The 21,761-nt window shown below is 33.0% G+C and overlaps 1 protein-coding gene across 1 annotated transcript; it reads right to left on the reverse strand.

The window, feature by feature from the left end:
* Positions 1-1,871: 1,871 nt before the first annotated feature.
* LOC130448683 (uncharacterized) lies at positions 1,872-15,307 on the reverse strand. The gene is made up of 2 exons (XM_056786155.1): positions 14,865-15,307; positions 1,872-5,229 (listed from the first exon to the last, which is right to left on the reverse strand). Exons 1-2 carry the CDS (start codon positions 15,229-15,231, stop codon positions 4,793-4,795), a joined length of 804 nt encoding a protein of 267 aa, XP_056642133.1. The 5' UTR covers positions 15,232-15,307; the 3' UTR covers positions 1,872-4,792.
* Positions 15,308-21,761: the final 6,454 nt, after the last annotated feature.

The following is a 21,761-nucleotide window of genomic DNA, read 5'->3' on the forward strand; positions in this document are numbered from 1 at the left end:
TATCAACCATAACAACGTAAGATTGATTGTCTTCTTCACAAGACCAACTACAAGACAAACAATTTTTTTCTTCAACCGACAGATCGGTAGATTCGCTGAGGTCGTGCGTTCAAATTACTTTGTTTTGAATGTATGTAACTGTTTTTAGAAGTAACTACGAGGATCCAGAAATACCCGGTGTAACCTAGAGATGGCAGTAGTTGCTTGAAACATACCACTGTATTAGAAAGTACATCATATGTTTCAAATATGAAGACGCCACGTTGTTTGGTATTCGTTTGGCAGCCACTAATAGTAAATGTTTTCAGTGGATTTGTAAACAAGGAAAAAACTAAGTCAATGGTTATCCAAAATATCCGTTGCCAAAATATTATCGTTCATAACTACCTTATCAAATTTCATTTCAATATTGTTGAATATTTTATTTATCAGAAACAGTTTGATTTAGTTAGTTCGCAAGCTTTGCAAATAATCGTTACTTCAGCCTATAATAGAGGAAAACACGCACATACTTTAATTTTTTTATCAATTTATATGCTATGAACGCGAGAATATATAATGTTTTCAACATAAACTGATAATTCACAAAAATCATTATCATAATCAGCTTCTACGTCTATGGTTTGAAACTCTTAACTAATACGCATGATTATGAATTAATCATGCGTATAATAAGCGGAAAAGTACGCAAAATGTCGGACAGTATACTGGACCTTTCTTCACTTTGAACGTATTTTTCTTTATATCATCTTTGTAATAATTAAACTCTTGAAATTGGTGCATGAAAATAAAGATAATGATAATTTTGTAACTGGTAAATCTGAATCATAATATGTAAGGCAAATAGTTTTTGGCAGTTATTGCACTACTGCCGGGTAATTCAAGCTTTACGGTGAAGGTATCTTGTAACGCAATATGTGTCTTGTAGAGACTTAGAATTAATTAGCACCCCTGAAGTTTATCCCTATAGTAGCTGAAAACTTTCTAACTTCAATATTTAGTTGAAACATGCAACCGTTTTGAAACGAAACGAGCAAATACCAGTAATATAATGAGATAACCAAATAAAATAATAAATGGAGTGCTTAAGATTTGAGATACACTCAGTACAAGTATTTCTATAATTATCACTGTTATTTAAGTATTTAGTTATTATTATCTAGAGAATTCTTAGATGATAGAAAGATAAGAATGGAATCAATTTGGGATTCTACAACTCAGTCTCAAATTACTCAACCAACTAACAATTTCATTTTATATAAAATTTGTAATAACGTTGATGAATAAATCCTAAGCCGGTAATTTGTGCGACGTATATGTAAGGCTGCTTGATTGGGTGACCTGATATATATTTTCCCCCCATGTATTTCTATCTTTCGCTTTTTCTTTTACTCCATCCTTCCCTTTTATCTTTCACATTTTCAATCACGTTTTCCGTAGTTTTCCTCTAAAATGTTCACCAGCTCATCAAGATCAGAATTGAACTGGCTCGAAAGGCATTTGTCAAGTACTCTTCAATGTTTGCAAACGGAAATCTAAACTTTCACGACAGAATAGGATTCATGTGTGGTCAATACTGCTGTACGTAGTGGAAACTTGGTCCTTGGCAGATCAAATGATCAAAAAACTTGAGGCATTTGAGATGTGGCTCTATAGACGCATCCTGAACATACTCTGGACTGAAAGAATCACCAATCACCAACGACGAAGTACTAAAACGCATTGGTCGAAAAAAAGAAGCTGTCGACAATTATTAAGATAGGAAAAACATCTTAAATAGGACACATCTCACGCCATGACAAATACCTATAGTTACAGAACATAATACAGGGCAGAGTAGAGGAAAAGAAAGGCATCGGTAGGAAAAAGAAATCCTGGCTCCGTAACATAAGAGAATGGACAAATCTTAGCGTCGGAGAATTGTTTCATGTTGTGAGAAGACGGCACGATAAGAAGAAGAAACATATGTGTCCAGACCATCTCAATTGTGCTTCAAGGTTTTATCTTCTTTATTTCTTATATATATCATATAGTATCTTCTTTTATTATGTTTTATCTTCTATTTTCCTAAGGAATCTCATTTCCATTGCATTTATTTGGTCTATTTGTCTATGCTTTGTAAAGCATAGTTAGCTTCACTACCTCTTTCACAATTTTAATTTTAATGTTTTCTCGCACCCACTCATTCTTTCCCAAAGAATGATGTCCTAGTCTTCCATTACTTTCTGTTCCTGTATATAGATATGCACTGAATTTTCAATTCTGTATTAATCAAGGTATCGGAAAAAATAATAAGAAAACGTGTTTTCAACATCAAACCTGACAAAGCTGACTGACTCCTAGCAGAAAAAAGAATTTGCCTCTTTGTTGACACCTCCCTTTTCGACCTCCACCAGAGTATATCTGTGATGAAATATTCGATCTTTCACCGATGTTTTTGTTTGCTGACAGTTTCCAATTCCGATCTTTCACGGTAACATGTAAACTTACAAAGAGACTGTTGGAATATATCAATTATTATGGAAAATTTTTTTTTATTTGGTCGTTAACTTCTCAGACAACCCTCATACTACGTAATGACGTGGCTGTCTCTTTATCTCAGCCAAAACAATTATGAAGTGAAAAAGCTTAAAACGTCCTGATGGTGCTAGCTTGGTTATCGAAACGCATTGGTAAATAATACATTTATTGATTTGAACGGCTTTTATTGAGACATTTATCCATTTCTCACATTTTTAGATCATTATTAATTATATAGTTAGTGTCTTAGGTATATGTAAACAAGACACGCGTATTAAATAAAATTTTTTGAACCATTTCCTTTACAAATTACAAATTTAATGATTTTGAAACAAATTTTGGAGTGGAGCTTCACTTATATAAGATTAAATATATACCGCTTTGTAAATTAGGTATCTGAAGAAATAATTACAATCTTCAGGTAAAATGTTTGATAAACATTTGTTGTCAAAGCCAAATATGATGTTATAGTATGCTGCGTATACACTGAAATGTTCTCTTCATTGTTGGAATCAATGATTTTGATAAGCCTGTTCGCATTTCAGCTTCTTTAGTATTGTTTGCAATTCTTCAGTTAGTTTGGAAGTGTTGAAGTTGTTCACTTTTGATTCTCTTAGAGAAATCGCAGTTTATAAATAGGCATTTTTCTGAAGAAGATTTCTACGAATCTTTTCTATATTTCATATACATTCATATTTGATGACGACATTTTAGACTCTGCACATAATAAAATTCTGCGAGTGTTTGAGATGAACTTATATGATAGTAGCAGCCTACAGCACGAAATAACCACAAACTTCTTCTTTTGAAATGAGTTCTAATTTGTATCTTTTAACAATTCTACAGATCCGGGTTGCTACTTAAGTTTTGAGATATGGCAACATTGATATGAATATGACATTGCGATCATATGAAGTGCGACGTTTTTAATGGTGAGCGTACTAAGAACGTCTTGTGATACGAGTGCTATTTGAGTTGTTTACAGATACTTTAAACATTCATTTTGATCAAAAATTGAAATAAATCGCGAACATTTTCGTGCGATGATTTGCTATGACTTTCGAGGTGGATTAAACAAACACCAACTCGCTTTTTGGTAATGAAACACCATCTCCAACCACCGTGTTTTGCTGATTTTCCTAATTCGAACATGGCCACACTTTATTACAGGATTAATTTAATGAAAGTCGCCGAAAATCGGATGTTGTGCTAGATACCATCGATGCTGTGCGTTAACTGATATTATATGTGACATAACGAGAGATTGAGGCATCAATCGCTCGAAAAAAGCTCGTGTAGAAGCAAATGGTTGCCGGTTATTTCGATATGTCGTCACAGTTCCATTGGAGTAATTTAGAACGGTGAACTCTGAAATAATCAGGAAACCAATCGAAGAAGACGTAACATTTTCCACCAGAATAATGCGAGCTTTCACACAACAGTCTAAACAAAAACGCTTTTGAACAGTCAAAACATCGAATTGATGAGTCATCCGCTGTATAGTCCTTGTTTGGCACCCAACGATTACTTTTCATTCACACAGATAAAAATATATTGCGAGGTCAATGTTTTTCTTCACCTGAAGAATGCATGTTTTGGAGGTATACCTCAATCGGATTGGGAAAATTGCTTTGAAAATTGGTTCACACGCATACAAAAGTATATTGATTTTAATGGAGAATATTTTGAAAAACACTAAAGCAATATCCAATCATAAATATTTGTATTTAAATTTCATCGGCTCTCGGTATTATTATAATGGATATTTGAAATTTGAAATTCAGCCTAAAGAGTTGTTAATTATCAAAACAATAACTCAAAAACACAATGACTAAAATCTAGAGATCCTAATCCTGATGAGATGTTGCTTGTCTCTTTCGAAAATAACAAAAGAGTAATTAAAAAAATTCGAAAAATGGCTTATTTATATCTAAAATTATCTTTTGTCACAAGTCTAACTTCAACAGTACAATATTGCGTTACTTCAAGATATCACTGTCGATGACCAGGGATGTTTCGGAATATAATAATATAATATATCAATTTAGAGAATGGAAATAAAGTACTTTTCCATTCATTGTTGCAACAAAATATCTCATAGAAGGTCTGAAAAGATAATTTCGAATAAAATGTCAGGATGGAGATATCGTTTGGTCACCAAAGAATGAGTAATTTAATTGAATATAACAATTTGAACATAACGAGGAACAAAGTCCTACATTAACCTTGAAATTTTATTTAATAAAATATTGATAGAGCGAATATACAATTTTCAGTAAGTCAATTTTATTTTGGACCCATTCAAAGCCGTTTTAGCAGTTCGTATAACATAAATTTTTTCTTCTAAACTAGGTACTAAGAATGTTATACTCTTATCAGTATTTCGAGTTGCATTCAGTACAGGAACAGTTATTCCTATTTTGTCTTTCATAATAATTTGAGCATTATACAGAGCATCGTCAAAACCAGGCAATATACCTTCGAAACGTAAAGTTTTTGAATAAATTTCATCTCTACCGATAATTGTTTTCAATATATCGTTTATTTCTCTAAGTTTTTTCACTTCCTCGTATAATTCCACAGCGATATTTGAAACTTTGAGGGCTATTTTGTAGCCAGACTCATTCTCGTTATCTAAATGAAATTGTTGACCAAATGATGCGTAAAAGTTGCTCTCACGGGAACTTTCTGGCGACTTGCTCGTTATATCTGAAACAAATTTAATCTCTTACTAAAATGGTCTACGAAATTACATAAGCAGTTGTTTTCTACATCGGTGTTTCGAAGGGACTGAGTCGAGGCAAAAAACTGGGGGCAATCAAAAGATATACAGGAGAGAGTTACATGACTTTTTTGGAGATTCAGTAGTCTCTAATTATGTTATAGAAACATCCGACCCATTATATATTTTATTTAACTTCTACAGCACACGCCAAAAATGATGTGAGAAAGCTGTGATTTGATGAATGTTATATTGAATTAGTACTTCAAACTTTTAAATCAATCTTCATCTTTAGAAGACTCAAATTTACTGTCATCAAAGTCGTTTTTTTAAATTAATAATAAATTGGTTGAATGACTTGATGATCAACGTTTGTTTGGATTTCATGCTGCAAATAATCGTATTTTATTCTATTTCTGATCATCAACTTATTTCAAATTTCAATGGACGTCGAAGTCGACAAAATAAACTAAATGAATTAATTTTTAGTTAATAGTTTTATAGTTAGAATGTCAATTAGAAAAATTTAACTTGAACGGTATTGAATATTTGAACAGTATGTGATCTTATCTGACTGACTGTTGGTCGAAGACTGACTCGGAGTTATTCTCTTTCTTTATTATTTCTTTTTAAAAGATAGAGTGTAGGGTGGTGCTTAAAAAAACACAAAGTTAGGTCTAATAACCATCTTCTGAAATATGTTTTTACCTGGTAAAAACCAATGTAAAAGAGTTATTAAATAATGGTTCCCAGAAAGGGTGGGCAGAATTTGAACTGAATAGATTCTCATCTCGTTACCGTTCACGTTTTCTAATCTGTATAAATGCTCTACAATGTGTTGACCACTATAAGGTACGAAAAAATATTTACTTAAAATACTTTAGGTATGTATAAACTCGATTCACAACTACAACTTTCTGAAATAAAATGAAACTAAATAAAACACACTATTTTTGTTAAATTCTCTAATTTTTAAGCTACATTTGTTTGCTTCATGTGGTTTTCAACGGTATTCCATATAAATTATATCGACTTTAAATTCAAATGATATGGGGGTAAAATCAATACAGTGTTCAATACTTTGTCCATCAAATACGCATTTTATCTACCCATTCTTTTGTATTTACTTCGTGAAATTCAGGTCTTAAGTTGTCACAATTAACAAAATTTTGTATAATCATTTTATCTTCAAATTAAATTGCTACTAGATGCTGGATAATTCTGCACTGAAAGGTAAGATGCATTGTCACAAGCGATTATGGATTCAGCAGGTAGTTTTGCCTCGATTTTATTCGTAACAATTTACATTAATTCACACAATTACTTTCAAAATGACAGTTTTTCTCACCTATTCTTTAATAAGCTCCCGCTTTTTCCATTGAAATTTTAAGCAAACTTTTCTCGTTACGCTACTGATAATGCTGAATTGGTGTTAACGATATAAAAATGGACTGAGTGCAATGATTTTAGGATCTGCAAAACTTTTGAGTTAGCGTGTGCCCTAGGACGAAATAATTAGACAATAACTAAACTTTCCAAACAACTCTAAACTTTTTATTAACAAATTTATCTCGAAATAATCATTATTCACAATTAAGCAAAGTGTTATTAAAATTGCATGTAGTAAAATCTATTTTTGTTCTGTTTGAAATAAGAAGCCTAAGAATAGTAATATCAAAACATTGTATCGCCTTTATTCACCTAGTATATCTTGAGCAGAATGAACTGTAATAAGACTTGGATGTATACGACTATGTGATCTCTATCTTCAATATTCTAACAACCAAAAAACTCGCCGAATGGGTGCAGCTTTATAGTTTTTTGGCCTTTACAAAACTGGTGGAGAAGATTTCTTGAAACCAATTGTGACAATTGATGAATCTTCAATAGTCTAAGATTTTGTTAACTGTATTTTGGAACCAGAAAGGTCTGTTGCTTGTGGATTTTATGCTTCCTGGAACAACAATTAACGGTTCATAATGGGAAGAGGCATGCTAATATCTGGAATTGTTCTGAACTACGAAAATTCCCGTCCCTACAGCGCTTGTGTAACTTAACTACTCCTTCAGCAAATCCCGACCTAGCACCGAGTGATTTCCATCTTTTCTTTGAACTAAAGCGGTGGCTTGGAGGGTTGCGTTTCCAAACTGAGGCGAAGCTAAAAGACACCGTCACAAGTCACTTCCAATTTTTGCTAAGCTTGTTCAAAGATATGACAAATACCTTAATCTTTAAGGTGTCTTTGTAGAAAAGTAAGCTGTATTATATCTGAATTTTGGTAATAGAATCTTGTATATTCACCCTTCTTTTTTTCACAGCCCATCGGAGGTTGAAAAACAAACAACAACTCATATAATAAATAATACAAATTTAAATTTGAATAATTTGTTAGTGATCTATATCGGCACCGTTGCATATGTTACTGGTTGACTTGGTACCTTACAAAAAAGGATTTTCCTCATTTTTTCCTTCACTTTTCTCAGCTAACTACACGATAACCGTACCAGATTCCCCTATAATATCCATAATGAGATCACAAAGAACAGATAGGAATACAAAGACAGTTTTGAAAAAATTTTATTTATTAAAAAGAAAAAGATAAAAAGATGACATGAAGACAGGATACGCTTCGATAACTAATGGAAATATAATGCTAATGTATTTTCCTTGACATATTTCAGTGCATTCCATAACAATGGTTCCAATATTTGAATAAAAAAAATTTCGTGCCCTTAATCAAGAATGATATTGATGTGTAGCAAAGCGACATTTTTGGAGGTTAACTTTATCTGAATAATTTTCATCCGACATGTCGTTCTCTAGTACAGTAATTTATTTTCAGTTTATTCAGCATTGAGAAAAATATTACAAATCCCATACTTTTCTATCACACCATTATATTTGTCAGTTGTAATAAATAATTTCAAATATTAAATATTCAAATCATTTTTATATTTATCATTTATTCCAGGAAATGTATAATCTAAAAGTAATTGAACAAATAAATGTAATCCATGAATTATATGGATTCTCTATCAAACTATTGAATAATAAATAATCATGAACTGTGTTTTTCGATTGGGTTATTGAATTTTCGTGTACAACTTCGGCTTCCCATGCTACAATACCTTTAGTTAATTATTTTTCAATTTACAAAACATTGATAAAACGACGTAGAATATTGCAGCACTCATACAAAGAACAAATATCCATTTAATCTATTGTCTACAACTGAGTTCTGGGCGTCTGCAAGCGAACTCGGTGATCATGAGTCACGTCTGCCTTTCGAGTAGGTCTTGCAAATACTGCTCTAGGTGGTATTATGCTCAAAAGGCCATCTCATCTGCTATGGTGGTATCGATAAAACAGTCCCGGCCACCTCTCTTCTATGCTCTAAGCTATGGATCACTTACAAGTTGAACTGCTCAATTCTATATTCAGTCAAGCATCTTCATCATCTTGGCAAGTTCCAAATGTGCGAGTAATACCTGAAGATGGACGAATCTGGGGTTTGTAGAGAAATAGAAGCTTCTGCGTGTTATATAGCTTTTTGTTCTTCAACAGTGCTTCATGTTTTCGTAGAGCTGTCTTGGCTAAATATGATTCATACACCTAATTTAATATATATAAGGTGTGGTGTCACGAGAAAAGAAATCCCAGAAACAAATGTGCTGGAGCTACAACCATAATGCTCAAATGAACACAAGAATCCAACGGCATTGAAGCCTGAGAATCTTTGTAAGGACACGCAGCACTGGACTCGTCTATGTCCCGCGATGATTTATCCGAGTATGAGCTCAACTACCAGTCCTCAAAGAAAGAAATGTATGCACATATCATTACTCCCTCATTTTGTGCATATAACTTTCAATTCTAAGCTGGTATAATAACACTTGAAAAGCACACAACTCTTGAAATTTTTGTTTTCAGCTACTGAGAAGGAAATTGAGGTAAGAAGTGTTCCAATTACGTGCAGCTTTTGTTTCAGCCTCTTTCAACTCAAAGAACAGTTCTTGGTACAATGACGATTCTGCGCAATACAATTATGAACAGGATAGTTACCGTTATACGAAGGATTCTGTTTTGTATGCCAAACGACATAGGGTTCGTTAGTCAACCGTTTCTGTGACGGTCTTATAGACACTTAGCACTGTGCATGGCCGGAATTTGCGCAGAAATATCATTTAAGTATCATTCGCAATCAATAGGAAGTGGAACTGCAATGCAATGCGACTGCGCAGCTCTTACATTACACACTTTGCCATACGGAAAACACTGTTTACACCACCACCGTCTCTGAAGACGATAACTTTGTTATCGAAACGCGCGTCAGGCAATGTAATTGTGTGTGTTGGGGGTAGTAGTGGTGTAAACAGTGTGTTCAGTACGAATATCACCAACGGTTCCAGAAATTCCAACTTAGTTAACACTTTGCCATTGTTGATATGAAGGCGTTAGTTTACGTTTTACTACTATCACGTGATTATGGGTTTCGATATATTGCAGAAGAAACTCTGCGAGGGGAACGGAGAGTCTTATAAAACAGAAGAAGAGATTTATCTGACCTGTAGACTTAAGCTTTGTTCCAGAAACGTGACTTGTTGTGACTGGAGGCTGACAGAGCTGCTAAACCAACGAATAAATAATGTCAATGCCCATAAGAATTAATTGGACATTAAAAAAGTTATCAATAGATACGATAAATACCTCAATCTTTTTCGAGATAACATTAGAAAAGTAAACATTGGTGTGCATATACATTAGATGTCTGAAGAAGTTAAAAATATTTAGAATAACAAATAAAGTATGCGGAGAGAACAAAAAACAATCTACATCGAAATACAAATTGATTGTTAGTCCAATGAAGTTTTTAATAATACGGTTGCTTCTTCAAACTATGATATTTTAACGAAGTTATTATTCATATAAGATTTACCCTATCTAGAACTAATGCTGATTTACGTTTAATGTATACATCGCATGCGAAAAACATCATAATGATTTTACAATATTCGTATGCCATACAACATGAATTATGTTCAATTTTCACGGATAAACTTAACTATATCTTGCAATGCAAATTGTTTTGATAAACACAAGGGTGTACCGATATGTTTTTGATTATTCTTTTTTATCGTGAAATACTCTATATTCATTAAATTATGAGGACATTTTGGTTTCAAGCCTTTGTATAAAGATATACCGCAGCTACCAGTTTTAGGAATATCAAGAAAGTTTTTGATCATGTCTGGTACGTTAGACCTGTTAGAAAGGTTCTGAGTATTGATTTGTTATATCCTATATATGAGCTTCATTTCTATATTTCATTTACTCAAAAACTCAAAGCGTCTCTTTGACCACCTCAACACCCTGAGCGAAAGACGTCTACCAAGTAATTTCCGCTTGATAGTCTTAGAAACCACAAAGAAGCTATTTGGATAACGGAGATCTGACTTGATACTTGTGTCCTAATCTTCCTCGACAATTTCCCAATCGCCATTAGGTTTAGGAAAATACTATGATTGTTTTTCTGCGGCATTTATGTAACTTGGTGAACTAGCCAAATGGCCGAAGACAGGAACTGATACACTCGTAGTTGTACCAGCTCTTACCCACACCATTTGGTTGGTAGACCCCAAAAGCTTCTTAGTTCGTCAACATAACATACACTCGGATGCTGAAAGAAATCATCCCAGTCCCCGTCCTTCAGAGAAAAAATTCTTATACCAGTGCTATTCCTAAAACAAACCATATATGACATTCCCCTATGAGTTCCCCTACAACTGCCTCCAAAAACCAAATCACCTCGAGTTTCTCCCTCCATATCTTGGTGAAGCTTCAGTATCCACATCTCGAACGCTTGATGTTTGCTGTCCAAGTCTTCATTAGAAACAGTACAAAAGCGTAAATTTTACCAAACATTCCTGAAGTAGTTACATTGAATTATCATCATTGTTTGTATGACCACGATTGGAAGGTATTAAACAATAAATAATCTTAAGATAATATTCAAGTCATTTTCCCCCGGTTCCTTCAATTGGTTTGCAAATTAATGTCGAGATTTGAGCAATATTACTTTCTTCACATAAGTTATGGAAAGTAGATATAAGAAGAGTATCTCTAAATTGTTCAGCTGTATACGATAAGAAACAGTTCAAAACCTTTCAGAATGGCGCTGGTGTAGACCAGTCAGTATCAGAAGCAGCAGTATTAGCCGTTGAAGGAGCCATCCCAGTAGATCTGATAGCACGCCAATACAGGAGAATATACAAAAAGAATACGCAACGAGGATAATGCTAATGGGATTATTGACAAATCCAGAATAGCGGATGACATAAATCGTGACCATGAACCAATAGTAGTAGAGGTATGATACGGATCAACGAGGTAAATACATCGCGCGCTACTTAGCATATATCAAAGGCGGGATAAAGAGAAATAACGTGAATTATTCATATATACATCACCCAAATATTGTCTGGATACGGTTACTTCCGATTCTTTCTGTTCAAGCAACGAAAACTAGTTAGTATCAGTTGTGAATAACCCACCGACATGCGGGTCATTCTTCATATGCAGTCTTTGGAGCTTACAATGCAAAGATTGCAGAAAATAGAATTGAGACTGTGTATACATAAACAATTTTACGGGCAAAGAAACGGGACAGTTTGGTCGATGATCCTCAAAACAACAAATGAACAAACCAAACGCAATTCAAGCGAAGAACAGTCATGCAACGCAGGTCCAGGTGGTACACATTTCTCTCTATTCGGAAAAAATTATGTAGGAATTGTAGATAAATTGAAGTAAGCTGAGTTGTTGACTCAAGCAGTTCACTATTTAACGTTTCAATGACTTGCGTTGTAAAAAATAATGCGGCATCTTTATAACACATTTTGCACAGATTGTTCTTAACTTTTTTCTCAAAAACGATTTGAATTGAAAAACTTTACAACAGATATAATTTGTTTGTGTTGGAATTCTCGACCAAGCGAGTTTAATTTACGTTCAACTCAATCAATTTATTTCAGTACCAGTAAAATTTGTGATAGGCATGTATAAATACATTCCAGAGTCGCGATACATAGTATTTATTATTCAATGTGTATTGTCGTCCTCCTAAACATTCTCATATTATATGTCTATATCTAATAATCATAATATACGTGGATTTTTAGAAGTACTGCTATGCATCAATGTTTATTAATATCCGTAAAAAAATTTTGCCACGTTGAGGGATTCCATTTTAAACGGTCGGACACGCTTTCATGTTTTCAGAAATATGACACGACAGGTCTCATGAAACCTGAAATCGATAATGTGATAATATTTAATGTTTTATTCATAAAGATTAATTATTACATTGATAGGTATTGAAAGATGAAAATAGAAGCGTCGGTATGAATTCTGAAATAGAAAAATGATGAAGAAACCTTAACTGAATTTTATATAGAAATAACTAGTGGAAGTGTCATCATAAGCGTACACAAATTTGTCATTCGAAGGTGACAGCACAATATAAATTTTGAATACGTGAAAACTATTTTCACATACACATAAGAAGAGGGTAAGTTTGTTTATTGAATGTCGAATACAGTGATGACAACAAGTAATATGCTCACTGACGGAAAATATTCTAAAAGCTTTTAGGAAAATGGAAATGTTTAAAAAAATTCTGATTGGACAATCAACATACCTACAGTCATATGGAGCTTGGAAAGGACATTCGTATTATTATTTCACAGAAAGAGGCACTTAAATTTATCAATTTATCTGGTTTCTCTAGCATTTATAGTTACTTTACAGTGGACTGGAAAAATTAATTCTTCTTTAACAAGAATAAATACTTGATTTTACAAGAATATTGGTGTATAATTCAAGTCGATAAGATTAGTATTAACAAACTCAAAAAGTTTAGATGTCTGGATATATTTTATACTGCCGACATCCGCTCCAAATATGTACTACGTCATCAGCGCCGATTGTGTAGAGGCAAAGAGTTGATTTGTTGATAAAAATAAAGCAGATATTTTCGCGTAGTTCTTCAAAAAATTTACCACAAATAGATTCCTACGGAATGGCTGGTTATTTTGCCACAAACAACGATTTTAGGACTGTCAAAATCCGCGGGATGAAACAGGTAAACAGACAAATCGATAGAAAGACATATTAAGCAATAACAAGAAGATAATATCTTCGGATTCTCTTAATTTTGAGGTACCAAGTGCTAAAGTTTGAACAAATATCTTCTTCTTCTTCTTCTTCTTCTTCTCTTCAGTTAGGACTAGGTCCTGTATTTTCATCAAAGGTTTGCCAGGAGTAGTTGGGATGCTGAGGACCAGCTTTCATACCACCTCATAGGTGGTCGAGTTGTGTCTGGTTTCTTTTCCTTTGCAATTTTTGCTAACCGTTCATTTGGCATTCTGTCAACATGGTCTCTCCATTCTCTTCTGCGGCTCCTTGCCCATCTTACTACATCCTGAATATCCCTTATTTTGAACAAATATATTATATTTGATTTGGAACAAATTCAACTTGGATTTTGTTGGACTATGGTGTTTGATTTTCATCACAAAATGAGTGAAATATGATGGGGAAATATGTTTTTCTAAATATAATGACTGATAATTGGCAAAAAGGGTCAAGCAACTTATATGAAAAAAGTAGTATTACAAAAATTTTTATGAAAATAGAATTTGTCCTTACAACATTTTGACAATTTCGTCATGAAAATTATTTAACCTTTAACAATATTCAGATTAGAAAATATCCGGACGCCAAGCCAATGAAAAAAAAAAACAAAAAAACCAAATCACAAATAACATCTCAAAACTTTCACGTTGTTGTTACAATAATACATCTAGCTACCCTGTATCTATATACATTGAAATAATCTGACAACAAATTCGATTACTTGTACTCGATAAAACAGTATTTATTTTACTGTACTTTTTCATCGCAACACACCTTTTTTCCTATTTAAAAATACTTTGTTGCAGTAGTAGCTTGTCGGGCCAAACTCGATCGGCGCTGGTGACGTAAGCAAACTGTTGGTGCATTGCAAGAAAAAATGAGAATGGAGTGAAAAGATAACACTTTTAAAAATTTACATCAGCGCTATTATAAGTGCCCGATCATTTGAAAATTTAAACCCGAAATAGTTCTCAGAGCCATTAATTATTATTTCTTATAGCGGCTCGACCGTTAAGCTACGTCATCAGCGCCGTTCGCCTCACTAGAGAATTAAATTCACGTGGAACGTTATATTATTACGTCACATCATACTACTGAGCTGCTACATCTAATAAAACTCTTTTTGTAGACTCTCCAATTTTGACAGGAAAATCCGTTAAATGAATATTAAGTACAAGCAAAAAGAAGATGAAAAGCGACAACTGTAAACAATATTGTTTGTTGGTAGATTGGGCGATTCATCTAACATGGGAATTTGACAATACTACGATAGTTTTATATTAATAAAATGTCAAAAAATAATTAACTGATAAGAGATAGAAATCGGACAATCATACCAAAAACTTAAGTACTCACAAAATTTGTAGTTTTTCGTAACACTTTCATGATTAATAGCTATTGGAGATATAAAATTCAAATTAATACATACCCTCATCATCATTGATATGAAATTCTTGCAAATCACTCCGATAACCTAAATGATTTCTAATCACAAACAACCAATAATAAATCACATCGCCCTTCTTCAGTTCAGTTTGCCGGTCTTCAAAAACCCATTTTCCACCATTATGTTTCAAAATATCCTTTGAATATCTTCCGGCTTCCAAATTGTCTAGAGGCTTATTCAAATTTCCATGAAACGCGAACAGTTCTACACCATCTTCATGAGGTATGCTGACTGTAAATCCTTTAGGTTTCAATATCCTTAGATGTGCTTTAGGTACTTCATATTCACTCAACACTCCCGATATTAACAACACGCTCTGTATAAGAAATATAAAAATTAAAATCACCATAATCACATGTACGCCTCACTTATGGTGTTGATTCGTTTAGACTACATCGATTAGGGCAGCTTAATTAGTTTATAATAATATTAATCTCATTGTACAATATGTCAGTTGGTATATGTTTATTTTTATTCTCGATTCACTTGATATCACTATCAATATAATATAAATAAATTAATAATGAACTGAATTTGTTACTACGTACAGATTTAATTGTGTGAAATTTATGCTGAATGATTTGAGTGGAAAATACGCAAGCTATTGAGATATACTGGGTGTGTCTGAAAACTTTGGTAAATGGTCAGGACACAGAATTATTTATCTTACAAATAAGCGTTATAGTGTCCAGACTTTCCAATACAGGGACTTTATATAGATAAAACAAGTAGCTCCAGTTACCAGGAAGACGCTACGAGAAGAGTGAGAGGCAGTGTCACCGTTCCAGTTTTGATAAAAATTTGGAAACAACTACATATGAAATGTTTATGATAGTGTACGAAACAGAAAATATTAGTAGAAAATGTGTCTACGACTGGTTCAAAACGTTTTATCGACGACAATGAAACAACTGAGAATAAGCCACGGTCGAGTCAGTCGTGGACAAATATAACACACAATTGATCATTAGCAACTAAATTGTTTGCGCAATTCTCCGCGAAGATTTTGGTAAGAGAATAATCCGTTCCAGATTTGTACCGCACCTGCCGTCTGACGCTCATAAAGCAAAACGGATGAAGATTTTATTATCAAGTGATTGGAATCCATCTTCTCTGTAAGCTATCGTCACGGGATAAAACCTGATCTTACCAGTTCAATACGGTTTCCAAGCAGCAATCGATGGAAAGAATTAACCATCTTTCCCGCAACCTAAAAACTCAGAAGTTTTGGATCGATAAAATGTTGATAACTTTTTGCACAATGATGGAATCATACATCAGAAATTCGTTCATCTGGGTCAAAACGTGATTACCCCATTCTACGAAGAAGTTTTGAAACGCTTATAATGGCACATCTGGGTAGTGAGCTCTGTTGCACGATAACTTGTTACCATTTGCACGCATCAATTCCTCACTCAGCGTTCTCGATCATCCATCGATGACAATAAATATTTAGAAAACATTGGAATGGTGAGTGGAAATAGGAGGAATTGTTTGTTGTTCTGAATAACTTAAAGTCTATAATCATATACCAAACAGCATCGTTATTAAATTAATATCACCTTCGGTATTTCCAATTAAGTTTGGATTTTTACAGTGTGAGAATTTTTTTTCCACATTATTTACAATATGATGAAGATGATTTTGTTCACATTTCTTGTTAGTTTCCGTTTAGTCACGATTAAGAAATGTGATTTTTCAAATCGTAAAAATCGAAGCGATCAAATAAATCTTTATTTCACTTGCTCAAATAATTCACTGGCAAAAAAATTAATCAAGCCAAGACACTATTCTTGGTGACTCTTATGTAAAATAACGTCTTGAATCCAAATAAAACTACCGTTTTATACTATAATCAGAATTGATAACATTATTTGTTGCTTGCTTTCTTTTTATACTCTGAGGTACTGCTGTCTCGTCCCAAAAACCACCAGTACTCCGGTAACATGCTTGCATTCCACTTCCCCGAAAATATTTCCTCTATATTAGCGATGCCTTGATGGAACTGTTCCTCGAGGTCATAGGAGTTTGCTCCTAAATTTTCAAAGAACAAGTAAAGTATGCTAACAGTAATTCCTCGACGTGTGCCACATAATAATCACTTTTGTGGTTACCAAAAAAGTTCTCACATTTTGGAATGCAAGCCAAGCGGCACGTTTTTCTCTTTGATTAAGGTGTCCAATAAACGTCGAATCTTGGAGAAATTATGTAATTTGGAGACCCACAAAAACTCCTACCTTGATTTCAGCTTCACTAAAACAAGGAAATTCAGTTTTCAAAAACTGAAACGCGTCACCTATCTTGTCCATTGCTTTCCCAAATTACTTGATACATCAAATTATGTGCAAATGTGACAAGTAAATTATTTTTTTCAGGACCAAAGGATTGTGGACGACCTTTTCTTGACCAAGGGTGAAATTTTCTCTCAGAGGCCAATTCCGTACGGTGTAATGTTTGTTTAGAACTAAACAACGTAGTACTATAACGAGAAAAGCAATGCAAGATTAGGTTTGTCGTAATTTCCTCCGAGAACCTGTGCGCATGAGGTATTGATAAATTTTATTACCTGCTTTCGAATTCAGACACTTTACATAGGAATCGTCAATAATAGTGTCCGGGTCGATTTTCAAGCAGACCAATGTTATTATACAGAGTGCTTCTAAGTCCTTGTGACAAAATTGCTCGTATGAAACTGAGCAAGGGTCTTTACAACAAAATTTCTCAGCCCACCATTTTCCTCATTATAACCCTTAAAAAGTAGTGACAAAAAATGGGGTTTTTATTTATTGTCTAAGATAACTTTTTGTGTGAATGTCTTACATTCCACGTCCTTACTAGTTTTTTCATTTGTAGTTATCGGTATTGGGAAAAAAATATTTTTCATTAGAACAAAGATTTTGAGTTATAATTTTATTTCATAAAACTTCATCTCAAAAAAGTAGTTTTATGAAATAAAGTGAGGGTTGCTGCACCCCTGTATAATGTAAAAGGACTATTGAAAAAATATCAGCGGTTATAGTTCTTTGCAATTGCTCGAAAATGATAGAATTTCAAGTTTCTAGCATTACTGAAAGAAATAAAATCGTAATTTTAGTCACCAGCCCTTCGCAAATTATAGAATTAGGAGTTTCTAGCAAGCAGAAAAAAAATCTCAGTTTTAGTCACCTACTTTTAAGGATGATATCTCGGATAGGGATGGGCTAAGGAAATTTTCTTATAGGAAAGACCCATCTTAATGTCATACGAGTAATTACCTCCTGAATTTTGCAGCTTGAATTTAGAAACACCCTGTATATTATGAATTCAAGATCAGAATAAATTATTGGAGAGGTTGAATCTGTGAAATTCATTAATGTAAGAGACGCATACATTTCATTAGAATACTGAATTGAATTTCAAATAGGTTTATAGAAAAGTATACCTATTGTACTATGTATATAGAAACTATCGATACTTTCTCTGAAATACTAGAATACCTATATCCAATCTGCTTTTATTCCGTTTATTGAATCTCATCTCTTTGACGGGATATATTCAAATATTTGCTCTTCCTTTCTTCTCGCCTCGCGATACAATTTTTGATAAACGGATTTTTGTGGTATATTCAAGAAGCACTCCGTCTACGCAAATGAACTGAGTAAATAAAAAAGACAAACAGAAGATTTCAAATTTGTTGCCTTTGGAATATTTCACTGAGATAATCTGCAATTTTTCCACGAAATTGACTTGTTATGTTCGAAGACAAAAGGGAAGAGACGACTTTCCCGTCTCACGGAAATTGATTACATTTATAAAACGCGAATCGCTTGACAACCAAATATCAATTCTGCCAAATCCGGGGTGCGTGTGTCGGCCAGTGGCGAAGACTCGAGGGAACAAGAAGTCAATTCAGGTAATTATAAAAATAATTATTTCCGTTATATCCATAGAAAATATTATGGAACGTTTTTTTTTCTCAAAATTTCGATACAAAAGCAAAAAAGTTTAAAATTTTTCTTCGAGGGTTGACAGGATTAGCAACGATTCTCTATTAAATCATCGGATTGTCAATATTCCAATGAAACTTACATTTGGACCCAAGTAGGAGAATAATTAATAAACAATAAAAATCTGTTTTAACTCAATTTAGGGGTTATTCTTTCATCCATAGTTTGACGATGATTTACTGTAGAAAAAATTTTGTCTGGAAGAAGTTTACAAAGGCCATAGTCACTAGTATTTTTAAATACAATTCGGTTTGGTGAGCGACATTACACTTCATGAAATTTTATCCAAAAGGTTCTAGAAAAATGCTTATAATTAATAATATATATTAAATATATTAGTTCAAAACATAATCCACCAACTAACAAATACTTCAAATGATAACCGGGCCAAAAATTATTATTTCGTGAATATTGTTTTGGTTTTATAGTTTATTAATATTTTAAAGAATCTATTTGAATTTTCATGCAATTATTCTTTAAAAGTGAGAGTTTGGGATTCTCTTTAGGTAGAATTCTGCAAGAAATGATATGTTCGGACTTCAAAATCTGAAAATTGTACTAAATAGCAAAAACTTTGATGTACCGTTGGCACAAATCACCTTTGTTTTCAAATATTGGGAATTCTATTTATTGAAAAATCCTGCATAGCAAAAATAACAACAGATTCTCGTAAAAATTCCTATTTTCTGGTTTCCAAATTGGTGAGGTGGTTCATAAACCAGCATTCTTAGTTCAGCAATTAAACTGCTATATAATCATAACCTTTATTGACTATTTATCAATATTAATCAAATTAAATGGCATCTCACAGTCTTAAATTTTAAAAAGCTATTGGTATTATGACTGATGGAATTGTCGTTTAGTACGTCTAGTATTTGTTTGTTCATGATCAAAGTTACGAAAGTCGTCGAAGATGAAACATGTTCTAATATGTTAAATCTGGAAGAGATAGCACTTGTTCTAGATACTTATTTAGTTTTGCAGGTTGTCAATATGCGTCTCAAGTTTCTTCTTGCTGTTTTTTACGTTGGGTTTAGTTTTTATCATAATATTCAGGTCTAGCAGGTATCAGTCTGAGGATCGTGACAGCTTATATTGGTGAATTTTTATTGGATTGATGAATATATTCAAATACATAAAACAATATATTGCTATTCAGATCTTGACTTGGAACATTCCTCAAACTACTATAATGTTAATGTTCGATAGAAAAGAGAGAAGTTTTCTGGTTTATTAGATTCTGATCTGTTCTGTTTCCTTCAGACAACAGCTGAAGGAAACAGTTTTTCATAAGGGATTACTTGGATCTTGATCTTCATGACATCTATGGTAGCTCCATCGCGTATGTCACTTATTCCAAATTCCAAATTTATATAGTGGATAGTAAATATTACTACCATATGCTGTAGATGTGTAGATATGAAAAATGGCAAGGATTATAGTAATTGATGTATAAATCAAATCAAATGATCAAAAACTATCAGATTAATGGGATAAATATTTGATTATTGGAAACTTCCTCAGCTTACCAAAGTTCAATTCCAAAAATGTAGTCAAACATAGAGTTTTGTTAAATATTTTTCTAATAAGTTACGTCAATAGCGATAATTATTTAACAATTCCAAAAGGGATGTTTGTGCCAGCGATATAAAAATTTGAGTTAGCATTTTATATTTTTAGTGATTTCATGTTATACGTCAAAAAATATTAAAATGCTTTGAGGACAACAATATTCCATGGTTGAATTAAATTTCAAGCATCTTTTATCATCACCTATCTATAAAAAAGTAAGTAAAGTGGAAGAGATTTGAAAACCAGGCTTTGAGACGTATGGTATAGATACACGTGCCAAGATTGTTAGATAATTTTGTTGTTGTTTATGATAGTTCATCTTAAATTTATTTATATATATTTTCCATCAGTTTCCTTCAACCTTTCCTTCCTTCGACCTTTTTATATATTTTATAACAAGTAAAAACGTTATTATCACTATATTTGAATAAGATGTAAACTAGTTAGTTATTTTTAATAAAACGCTTAGTATCAGGATACTTCCTTCTGAAATGTTAGTTTCTGAAAATTTTAGAATAGTGCTAAATGACACAGGTGTGAGTAGGTGTGGAGAGAATGAAGACGACTGTTTTAGTAATATTTTATGGAGGTATCATTATATAGATGTCGATTCATTTTCGTGATGCATGTCATTATGGACCACATACATGCATACAGAATATTGAATTGAAATAAAAATCATTTTGATGAACAACGTCGCTAAGTTTCTTGGAAGAAGGCCAACAAATTTCTTCTCGTGAATCAGGTGTGTCACTATATTTCTAACTGATATCATATTCATGTTATCTTACAGGAAGCAAGTTGTATATATGAATAAGGACAAAACAACTAGGTCAAAGCATGAGCGGGTTAATGCATTATTGGAGAATAAATGGAAATATACTGATTACACGTGCTTTTCATTAATATTTCAAATAAATTTTGGGATAATACAAAGACAAGAGTTTTTTTTCGACTGTTGTTTACTTTTTGGATCAATTCAACGATACTTTGCCGTAAGCTTTAATACTGTGGAATATAATCAAAATTTCTCGTTCTTAAAGGGATTTGGATCATCAAGGTGATCAGCATTATTTAATATTTAATGAATCTCCGTTACTTTTGCTGGAATTTCATCATTCCGTATCCTAAATATTAAAACGATTTGATTCATCTCAAGACTTGCGATTTTCTTAGTATTGTATTTTTCACTTGTATATCTTATAATTTCCAACTCAAAACTAGTAGCTCCTCTTTTCTTTCCAAAACTTCATTCTTGTTTTCCTGGTATCATATACGTTGGTGATTGATAATTAACATCAAGTACAACAGTTTTATGCAT

The sequence above is a fragment of the Diorhabda sublineata genome, chromosome 9 (genome assembly GCF_026230105.1).
Source record: "Diorhabda sublineata isolate icDioSubl1.1 chromosome 9, icDioSubl1.1, whole genome shotgun sequence".
Taxonomy (NCBI): domain Eukaryota; kingdom Metazoa; phylum Arthropoda; class Insecta; order Coleoptera; family Chrysomelidae; genus Diorhabda; species Diorhabda sublineata.